The 11945-nt window shown below is 36.5% G+C and overlaps 1 protein-coding gene across 2 annotated transcripts; it reads right to left on the bottom strand.

Moving 5' to 3' along the window:
* Positions 1 to 11696, bottom strand: LOC110105271. 2 transcript variants are annotated; one of them, XM_020834701.2, is made up of 8 exons: positions 11499 to 11696; positions 10396 to 11118; positions 8618 to 10128; positions 8457 to 8535; positions 7996 to 8360; positions 1136 to 1234; positions 602 to 779; positions 1 to 151 (listed from the first exon to the last, which is right to left on the bottom strand). In XM_020834701.2, exons 2-7 carry the CDS (start codon positions 11108 to 11110, stop codon positions 630 to 632), a joined length of 2919 nt encoding a protein of 972 aa, XP_020690360.1. In that variant the 5' UTR covers positions 11111 to 11118; positions 11499 to 11696; the 3' UTR covers positions 1 to 151; positions 602 to 629. The 2 variants fall into 2 exon arrangements, with proteins under 2 accessions (XP_020690360.1, XP_020690359.1); XM_020834700.2 differs by lacking the exon at positions 1 to 151 and having other exon boundaries at positions 526 to 779.
* Positions 11697 to 11945: the final 249 nt, after the last annotated feature.

The following is an 11945-nucleotide window of genomic DNA, read 5'->3' as shown; positions in this document are numbered from 1 at the left end:
TCCAATCGAATGCCTTGCATTAGCCACATTCTCAAATCATTATTGCAGGGATTTAGGTAAACAAGATCAAAAATCAAATCATTACACAGTTGCACGATACAAAGCCTCGCAATCATTTAGTCAAAAAGATTTTCCAAAGAAGATTGCACACCTGAAACAGATAAGAACAGCATCATTTAGGAAGAGAAAGGAAGCATTGGGTTATCCTTTCACAAGTTAAAACTAATTCTAATAGAATACATGTTTTCTTCAAGATGAACCTCCTCTAACATTTAGCCTCTACTGGAAAAACCACAAACAGGTGAAATGAATTTCCTTTCTTTTCTAGAAAATAAATACAATAACTTCAATGTCTGAGAAATCTTTTAACACCTTAGGAAGGCTAAGGACCAACCAAAATGCCTCTGTATGTTCAAAGAACATGGGAATCAGCTTAATGGCAGCTTTTACTGTTGGTTTCATTTGGGATGGCTTTTTTATTGATTCTTAAAGAAGCTTTCTAGCACAAAAATTTTAATTTTTTTACTAAAAAATGACTTTAAGAAGCAGTAAAAAAGCCATTCCAGACATGGCAGTAAAGCACTTGCTGATGAATAATTACCTTTCAAGCATGCCAGTAAAGATTGGATCTAGCTTTTGGGATAGATGAGAGAAACTGGTTGCTGCTCATAGACCTTGATCTGGCAAAGAGGACCACCAGCCTCATCAGCAAAGGTTACCTTCTTCCTTCCTTTGTGAAGATCATGTACGGGGGACACCAATTTGTTCTCTGCTAATCTCTAAATTTATAAGAAAATTCAAGTTCAGTTCTAAATAAGAGAAAAAAAAATAGGGGAATTCACGTAATATAACACAAATTTGTTATGCATTTACGTTTCTAATACCTAAAATTTTATGCTTATTTATTATCAAGGCTTTGTTTGGAACGGCTTTTTTACTAAAAAGCCGCTTTAAGATTCAGGAAGAAAGCAGTCATCACATTAAAGTATATATATATAATTTTAATATTATTGAGATATGTGATTTAAGGATTTAAGTGTAATATAAATAACATAAAGATTTAAAAAATTTTGAGATGTATATGTAAATCTCCAACAAAAAAAAATAACAGGACTGATTTGTAATAAAAACCTACCATTATTTTACAAAAACGGGTGCAATCTTTTGCCATCATTGCTAGCCACTTCTTTGTTGTTACTTCGAGTTTTGAAGCATGCTTTGTAGCTAATCTAATCTGTTACAAGTAATTTGGCAAAATTGGGTAAGTTATAAATCATTCAGCTATAGGAAACATCAGCAAATTATTTGAAGAAGAGCAAAACTTCTACACTCAAAATTTCCATATTTTCAATAAAAGTCGCAAGGGATATCATATAGAAGAAGAATGTAATATAATATCAGACATTTTTATATAAAAATAATATTGAACATGTGTAAACTTAAATAGCTGCAGGAAGCATTACTTGAAAAGATGAATTACAGAGGAAAGCATTGATACACTTCAGGTTCAAAAAACCAAGCTTAAGCTAGATTGACATGATAAATAAATTCATAGGTAAAATCAAGCTTTTCATAATATTCCTTGTCATCAGGAATTGCCCAATAAGAAAAAAAAATTTAATAGAACAAAATGGGTTTTATTTTCCCATTTAGGTTTTGTTTTGGACGGCTTTTTTACCGCTTCATAGAGCAGCTTTTCAATACAAAATTTTTTATTTTTTATTTTCCCATTTAGGTTTTGTTTGGGATGGCTTTCTTACCGATTCTTAAAGCAGCTTTTCAATACAAAAAAAAAATTGTACTAAAAGCTACTTTAAGAAGCAATAAGAAAGCCCGTCCCAAACAAAAAGTTAATATTGGTCTGGCGGTGCTATGATATATCAGTGCACAAAATGGGTTCTGAGGTTGCAGCATCTGTAGGAAGGTTAAATCCAAAACATTGGTGCCTAAATTTTTCATATTTATTCTTTTTAATACAAGAATGCAAATACTTGTCTACGTCAACAAAGAGGTAAATCATACAGGTCTATGTTCGCACCCAAGCAAGCCAACAAAACGTGATAAATCTATCTTCAAACACAAGGAGCCATTGAAAAGAGTGGTTTTTTCCCCTAAATTTATACACATTGAGATTCCTCTGCCATGATACAAGTCATTTGAAACATTGCAAGCCAAAGAGGATGGTACGGCACCGCACAGTGTGCAGCATAAACAATACATGTAATTTCTACTTCAAATATCATAACCATTCAAAGACACGGCAGTTATTTTTACTTCAAATATCTTAACCATTAAATGACACAACAGCTTCTGGTCACGCTTGTGTTTTATTAATAAGTACTAAGATGTAGATGTGAGAATCCTTAAACAGCATATTATACTGTTAGTGTATTAGAAAATCATTATATAAGAAGTGTATATGATTTAGAAAGATTTGCATTGATTCTCTGATGCAAGCAAAAATTAGGAAAAGCGCCTAATTTTTTCAAGAAAAAATAAAACACTTCCTAGGATAATAGAAAATACATAAAAGAAGACAAATTACAACTTTATATCATAATAGAAAGACACTTACAACTTTTGACGCTTACAAACACAAACATAAACAACACCAAAACTTGCATTCCATCCATCGAGAAGAAAGATACTGGTTGGGTGGATACTTGCGGAGAAAAAAAAAGAGATTAGAAGCCGAGACGAAGTATAGCTCGCAAGCTATAGAGAGGAGAAGAAATGAGGGACATAGCTCGCAAGCTATTCCCAAAGAAGAAAAACCCTCAGGTTTTTTCCAATTCCAAAAATCAGCCACATCTAAACTCTCTAAAACAGCCACAAACTCCCTATAAATAGGCAAAAAGAAGCCCAAAAGACACCTAAAACAACTGTCCAAAATAGCCAACAAAAACAGGAGAAGCTCTTGGAAAAAAGGCAGCATTTAAAACTCCCAAAAACTGAATAATCAAAGCCATGAATCTGGACAGAAACAGAAACCAAACAGCCACCTAAAAACCCAAAATTTATTCTAAAAGAACACCCAAAAAGGCCACACATAAAACAGGATAAAGCAGCCACGTGTCAGCCAGCCAGGGGAGGAACCGAAGAGGCACAAAGGGGACCGAAACCAGCACCCAGCAAGGGAGAAGAACCAGCCACAAGAAATAACATAGGAAGAAACCGAGGGGACGCAAAAGAATGGGATAATATAAAGATCCAACTCCACTTAATGAGATATCAAGTGTAATTACTCCTCCAAATAATGAGCTAAAACATCAGCTCAAACAATAATGAGCTAGAACCAAGTACCTCACAAGAATTCAGCTCAAAGCCAAAGCAGCCAAGGCCCAAACTAAGAAGCAACAGTAGCTCAAAGACCAAAAGAACCCAAGATGCTAGCACACCCAAGGATTGCCAAGCCCAAGAACCTACACCCCCCCCCCCCTTCTGCCTACATCATTCTGCCTTTATGACATGCACTCTCCTTTATTCGCTTCTCATTATATTCACATTATATGCCTGTAAATGAGCATAATGAGCATCTTTGCTCAAATATGCTCGACAATCATTCAATTTGTATCCAACAAAATGATAACAAAGCACCATAACCCTAGCCATTTTTCACATTCTGATTAATCCCATCCCAATTTTACAACCCACCCAAAGCATGCTTTAAGCCACAACCTGATCCAACAAGATGCTCACACATGCTAACATTGCATGATGCTCGCTCATGCTCGCTGTCACTCCTACTCATTAATGATCCCTACTCACCATGTCTAAGCTCTCTCACGCATCATTGATTGCTTGCCAACCGTATGCATTTTGCAGTGCCTATTGCACTCTCAACCAACTACTTATGAGATGATCATCAGTGAGTCAGTGACTCACATTGTGCATTGAATCTCCATTTCATTGGCTTGCATATATAATACATCCGTGAAATTTGCCGTTCAAGTAACCCTCATCGTTGATTTGCCAGCCACCACACACTTGTGTGACTACTCTCACTTGCTCCCTCTCCCCTTGTCACACACTACCACACTATTACACTATCATACTCATAGCATAAGCTACACACCACCTACGCTCTTGAATGCAACCTATTACTATGTTCGCTCACTATCACACTCGATAATATGAGCACCCTTATTCATCCACGCTTATATACTCTTGCCTCCTACCCCAATCAACACTTGCATTGGGAGTACAGGCTTAAATTCTCCTCTTCATTATTTGAGTTTCTCCTTGATATTATATCTCATTTTCCTTACAGAATCATCTTTTTTATTTAACATCTTCCTCTCATGCAATTAATACCATGGTAGTCATAATCATAAAATAAAATTCTTTGAACCACATCTATATTGTAACTACAATAATCATCCTTTTGAAAGGAGTTGAGAAACATATAGTTATCCTTCAAATTTTTAACATGAATCCACAAATAAGTTGAGGTCACTACATTCATATAGTTTTGGCTGTGTTAATATATTTCTAGATGAATATAATTGATTACTTCAACAAATGAAGATTTCACACAATTTCTCAACATAATATCTTCCTCAAGCTATACCATCATTGTCTCCATCAAAACATCACGAATTTTAGATTTAAGAATCTTCCTACATGACAGAAAATTGAAATTACTTTCATCATTGCACATGTTTCCTTTGCTACATGTCATGGGGTAAATGGTAGGAATGTCAATTCGGGTCAACGAGTCGGGTTCGGGTCGAACCCCGGAACTGACCCGATGTTATTTGACACAACCCAAACCTGACCCGTTTTTACAAACATGTAAGAAAATGCAAACCGGACCCGACCCGTCGGGTTGCCGGGTTGACATGACCCGACACAAAAAAGGGATGTGTTGGTAGGCGTGTGGATCATGCACCGCATGTGGGGACTGCGGAGGCGTGGGTGGGAGTTGGGCTCCTGGGGACTGTTGAGGTGCGGGTGGAGAGTTGGGCGCGTGGGGACTGGTGGACTGCGGAGGTGGGCGCCTGGGGAGTGGGGACTGGTAAGGCGCGCCACGCTGCCAGTGGGAACTGGCGAAGTGCAGAGGTGGGCACATCACGCGTGGGGAGTTGGGTCCGTTGGGAGTTCGAAGGTGGGCTCATGGCGATTGCCGCACTGCGGCGCTGAGCGGTAAGCAGGTTAGGGCGGGAGCAAGAAGCAGGCTAGGGCGGCTAGGCTAGGGCTAATAGACCCGGGTCAACTTCAGGTTGATTTCGGGTTTCCGAGTCAACCCGAACATGACTCATTTTTTTTTTAAAACGGGTCAAATATACGAACCCAAACCCGAACCTGGATTTTTCCAGGTCAAGTCCGGGTCGGTTTCGGGTCATGTCAAAAATTGACACCCCTAGTCAATGGTTCCCCAACCTCAAGTAACTTGCAAAAATATTAATCAATAATTCTTGTATTTTTCATAAATTTAATTTGAAATTAAATTTCCAAAAATAAGATTCTTCATAAAATCTCATGTGTTTTTCAACAAAAAGATGTCACATTAAAAAAAAAATCATATCATCGATTCTACCAAGGCACGCATGTGTCAAGAATATCATTTGCCAATTTTAGGGAGTTATTACTTGTCACCTTATTAATTATGTCGCCACTACACTTCTCCGCAATCAATCACATAAACATTCTTTAAAACTCTAACTTTGTCTCCTACTTTTTTTTTGCTTGACTACCATTGTTTCATTTATGTATTTTGCCAAAATGAAAAAGTCTATCCATGTCACAAGTTGAATGCATCTTGGAAACTCCTAAACTAAAAAAAGGGTATCATATATGATATGATTCCATTATCAAACAATTGTACAATTTAACAAGCACCTTTCATAAGAATGCCAATTTCTTTCCTACCAACACTTATGAATCATCACCATATATTCCTCCTAATAATTAAATCCCTATCTCTCCTCTACAAGTGCATTCCAAAATATCTCAACCACCTTTAAATATAATATCATCCCATCTAATTATGTTAAGTATACCTTTGAGATTATACCATTAAATTTACATCTTCCTGTTGAAATAAAAAAGATAAATTATGAATTACTCATCACCTTATTCTCTCATTAACCTTTGACCATTTATGCCCATACAATCATTATTTTATCTTTTTTGTTTGTAGTCTCTATTTCCAAAAATATTTCGGAGCACTACAACATCCTTTATTAAAAAAAAAAAAAACAAGCTATGAATAATGAGTAGATGTTCTTTACATCCAACAAACATGAAAATTAACTGCCCCTCCCTTTTGGGTTCAAGCCCATTGCTCATAGATGAGTTTTTAATATCAAGTTTTATTTAATGATTGTACTAATCAGTATAAAGTCCAACGAGTTGCCAAAGGTTTTACTCAAGTACATAAATAAATTATTTTCATGCTTTGTTAGAATTCTAAGCTCATTGGTCATCAATCAAGTTTATCTCATGCTACAAATGGATGTCAGTAACATCGTTTACAATGATTTGGATGAGTTTGTATGAATGAAGCAAAATCCTACTATATTGCTCGAGAGGGGAAATGAATATGCTTACCCAGGAAAGTCGTTTATGAGAGCTTAAGCAAAATCCACAATCTTGATTTGAACAATTCCGAAAAAAAAAATCATGCAAAAGATAGTCTTTGAAGTACTTTTATTAATTATTATATCTTTGATAAGCATTCAACAATAGGCTCCATTGTATTAGTTAATTATATAGATGATATATTACTCAATGGGAGTAATAGAGACAAAGCATTACTTACAAAATTATTTTATTATTAAAGATCATCTATATACCTTATGAATCTCAATATCAAAGATTAATTAAAAAGAGGATTTACATATAAACTACATAATTATTTTGTTTTTATAAATCTATCATCTAAACTTTAATATTTACTTATATAACACTTTATTATCTCAATCATATCAAAACATATACATGAAAAGGCATATTTCACATGAAAAAAAGTAATGTGAGTGACATTTTTATGTGATTTAAAAATATGGATGTTATATAAGTAAATATTAAAATTTAATGTTAAATATGCAACTACATAAAAATAATGTTGAATGTGTATAAATGCCTCGTTAAAAAATTGATTTATTTGTAGTTGCATAACCTAATATCTCCATTGCTGCTAAGACCATAAGTCGATATATCCAAAATCTAAAAATAAAAGCATAACGATGTTATTCTTTGCATTTTCGAACACATCAGGAATATCCTTGGAAAATGGCACTTGAATATTAAAACATTCACTAATATTGACTATATTGAATATGTTGATGATAGAAAATTAATTTCCAAGCAATGTATCTTTTGCGTGGTGATTTGGTTATCTAAACAACTAAGAAGCAAATTATTCTAGTTAGAAAACTAATTTTAAAGTTGAATATAAAGCCATCGTTTATTTTACAAGAAAATGATATGGGACATTTTACAAAAAAATGAACCTATGGTGTTGTACCACAACAACCATATAAAGCACCAAAAGCCCACCTAGTCATACACATCTCACATGAAAATGACTCACAAACCTTAATTCATATTTGAAGCAGCAACAAAGACCTCACAAAATGCTTGGACCGCTCAATGCAAATTGAACCATTAACTATGATATCAATTGTTAGATATGGCCTATCAAAGAATCAAATTTGGGCCTAACATGCCAATGTTAAGCCTATTTTAAACCTGAAAGTTTAAGACTATGATAGAAGTACAACCACTTTAAAATTTTACATTAGCATAATTTTTAAATACCCAACGTGACACTAAACCCAATATTTTAACGTGTTCTCAGAAATTGCATGCCAAAAATGCTAGTGTGCAACGCACCTGGTTGTGCAACTAAACACAAGATGGGAAGTTATAAATCTATGAATGCATGCACCATTTAAAAGGGTGATTCAGTATAAAACCTCCTATACAGTCAATCTTGATAGACTACACAATAGCATGGTTCAGGTCAAAACATGGTTGCCAGGGGCATACCTCATCAAAGTTCAATTTCGACGGAGATAAAGTTGGCCCCTCTGTACATATTGTCCCTTCTACAATGCTCTTCAAACTATTTAATCCTTTTAAAAGCTTTGTTGCAATGTTTTCTGTATCTTGCATCTGTCGTTGAGAGAACAGTATGGCATCATGGATTGATGAGTTCTTTGAGAAACAGGGGTTGCAGCAAATAGTATCTGGTGACTTGAGAATTCCTTTAGTAATCTCAGGAAGGGATTCATTCATGATCTTTGGCTTCTTGATCATCCGCTCTGCCTCAAGAAATGTTTCCCCGTCATCTAGAAATGATGATAATGGCTTCTTAGCAGCTCCTTTATCAAAGCAAAGCTTCTTCATACAATCTGAAATAGTTTTAAAATGCAAACAGGGCTTAGAAGTGAGCAATGTGAGGATATGACAAAATGAATGTTAAATGCATGACTTATTTTAATGCTTACTGGAGAGTTTGACGACATCATCTAAACCCCCATTATTTAAAGCCCGGAGAAGTTTTTCCTGTGAATTTGGAGATATCTCCTGCAAATGAGTAGTCAAAGAATAAATAACTGAAAAGGAACATGGGAAGTTGAGAGAATTAAAATCTAACGAAGGAACCAACCTTTCTATTTGACAAAAGCTTTTTAGGAGAATGTTCTACTTCCATGCAAAGTTGGCCTCCAAACTTTGTATCCGCCATTTGTATCTCGGTTGTCTGCATATTTATCAGCCTCTCTACACAAATTTGAGCAGAGGACTCCAAACAAGAGCTGATAGGGAAATCTGCAATAGCATCCATGACAGCTGCAGACTTTGATAAACCATCTTTTACCAGGAGCTGGGTGCTGGCTGTAGTCTCATGTAGTTGGGAGACAGGACAAGGGCAAACGATTTGCCCAGAAGGTCTCACTGCATCAGTCAAATCAGAGACCTTTGCACCGCATGGCTTTCTTTCTAAGCATCTGTTTAATTTGTGTGCTTGTGATGAAGGCAGCAACTTGTCTGTCTGAGGAACCCATCCATCAGCATCTATTCTCGTGAGACCGCCTAGAGAGTCTCCATCATAATAAGAAGCTTGCTTTCCATTTTCACATATTGGGTTTAGATAGGCAGATCCAGCCTCTGTTATCGAACAAGGAGCATCAACTGATACAAGAGTGTCATTGGACAAGATGCTGTGATCTATTTGTGAGAGGACAAAGCTTGATAAAGGTTGCACAGATTGGCTCATCAACTCACTTGAATTCTCACTTACCATACTGCATCCACCATCGTTTACTACATCCAAGCTTTTGTGGCTATGACTGGCACCTAAACAGTTATTTTTATCTATGCTATCATGATTCAATCCACCTACAAAATCATCATGGTTTTCCAAGCTTAAAGAAACGCCAGAATCATCAGTTGGCTCATCAAAATTATCACAACTATAAGAAGTCTTACATTCAGTCACGAATGAAACTATTCTTTCAATGAAAGACGTATCTGAAAAACTGCTTCTCCTATTCTTAACCAACCAACTATTATTTTCTAAGAAACACTTCAACTTCTCGCCATCAGATTCAATGAATTCTGTAGAACTTTCAGCTAAAGTGAGATGCAGATCTCTTTTATCAGACGGCATTAATTCTTCAAGTTGCAATCCCTGTTGGTCTTCCTTCTGAATCACTTCGGTAGGTAAGTTTCTGTGATGCTTAAACATTGTCATTAAACCAGCATTAGGAGCAGTGTTATCACACTTTGTAGAGCCAACTACCAGATGTTCATTCTTGACATTTTTTACATCATGACTGGGGAATTGGAAGTTCTCTAATGTAGGTGAAGATGAAGAAAAATCATGCTTGCATTGTCTTATAATATCTCTAAGAAATGGATCCATTATGTTGCTTATAACGTTCTCAGGCTGCTCCAAATCCACTCTTTCACTAACCTTATCAAGCAATTCCCCTATATATTTTTTATCAAAATCACATTTGTTGACCAATACAGTGTTAGAATTCATCATCGAGTTTTCATCATCTGACATAACCAAACAAGTTTCAATGACCTCCTCCTTGATGACAGAAGCTGCAGAAGTTCCTACAGAAAGAGGGCTCTGCTCAGCAATTTCTTTCATCTTCGCATCAACACTTTCTGAAAGTAAGAATGGAATTAGAATAGAGGAAGATGGAAGCGTTGTGTTTAACAGAAATGCATTTTGCAGCACTCCATCATCCATTTCGAATTCAAGAATCACATTTCCCAATTAGAAGCACCAAATTCAGCAAAAAATATAGCAGTACACTAAGTAACATCATCATCATCATCATCAACAACAAATACTCTTAAAAGAAAAAGAGACGGTTTAAAATGTTTGCCTTTCTTAAGCCTAGAGAAAAAGAGACAGTTTAAAATGTTTACCTTTCTTAAGCCCCAAACCATATTCAGAATCCAGTGAGAGCTCTTTAGAAATTGCATCTTCAATAATTGCTTCGTCTAGCCCACTCATTGGAGCTACTGAAGCCAGGGGAAATGTCTGCAATGTATTCTTCTCAGGCGGTGAAGAATGTAGAGTGGATTCAGTATATTTGTTTAATTTTTCACTGGTAGGCGATGACTTTGCCTTCTTTATTTTAAAACTACTAATTTTCTCATCTAGCTCCGGATCTTCTTCTTTTACCATCATAGGGTCATTATTATGTTCTAGAATATCAACATTTGCTTGTCCACTACCCTCAGATGCCTTACGTTTTTTACTTTTGCACATTGTCAGCAGATCCATCAAGGTAATACTGGTGCAGCTTTCATCCTCGCTGTCTGTGATATCAACAAAATTATTTTTTTGCTTTAGCGGTCCATGGCTTTTTTCATACAATGGGCTTTCAACTTTAACCTGCTTGGGTGATAAAACACATGTATGTGCACCAGTCTCCTGCTGATGTTTCAAACTCAAAATGTCAGGAATTGCAGATTCTACTTCGTATGCAGCAGCTACTTTGAGCCTCAATGACCTGCGGGGGTTCGAGATGTAGCCACTAGACTGATTATGGCTCATTGAGTTGTGATCAGCTAACTTGGAACCATCTTGTCCATGACATACGGTTCCACCATTCTGATAAAGTGATCTGCGAGCCATACTTAATCCTGAAGAAAATATGTTACAATGCTAATAAGAACAAAAAACAATCTCAATAACCTAAAAACAATAGTTAATTCCATTTTTTATAATCAAAATGAAAGGTAAATAATGTAATGCGCTTCTTCAATTACTTTGTGAACATGCAGCAGCATTCTTAAATTTTCTGCTGGCTCCAGACTAGCCTATACTAAAAAAACCAAGAAAAATGCATCAACATGTGAAGATAAGAGCGAATATGGCGTCCATTGTGAAAAAGCGGGAAAAATCATTTCGCTTAGATGATAAGAGTGTCCATCTCAGAAGGCAGAATCAAGTGCCGAGAAGATATCCATGCATAAACCCTAAAAATAAATCAGCTAGGAAACAAGGCGAGATCGAAACTAACCTGGAAGCACCTACTCTCAATCAGATCGCCACTTGTGAAACGCAATCTAGAAAGGCCGGGTTGGCAGGAAGCCAAACAACCAAAAGACAACCAAAGTTCATAGATCTGGAACAAAAGCTAGCTCGCCGTAAGCTTGCCTGCAAGGGAAATATCGTGGTGAGGACCGATCTTGGCTTGCAAACGTAGAGAGGGAAAAGGGGAGAGGGAAGAAAATAGTGAGCAGCCGAGTACAAACGCTTTTAGGGTTAAAATAGACGAAGGAAACTCGCGCCAAGAGTTTGGCGGGAAAGATGTCCCTGCATTACATTCGGGGCAATTCTAGCCGTTCGATCGATGGGATTCGACGGTCGCTGTGAGCGCGAAAGGCATAGATTCCGATCCTGCTTCACCATCGATCCAATTTATTGACATCCATACGGCTCGGACAAATCCTGTTTAGAACCTCCT

The sequence above is a fragment of the Dendrobium catenatum genome, unplaced genomic scaffold (assembly GCF_001605985.2).
Source record: "Dendrobium catenatum unplaced genomic scaffold, ASM160598v2 fragScaff_scaffold_716, whole genome shotgun sequence".
NCBI classification, from domain to species: Eukaryota; Viridiplantae; Streptophyta; class Magnoliopsida; order Asparagales; family Orchidaceae; genus Dendrobium; species Dendrobium catenatum.
This window is presented reverse-complemented; position numbering and strand designations above follow the sequence as displayed.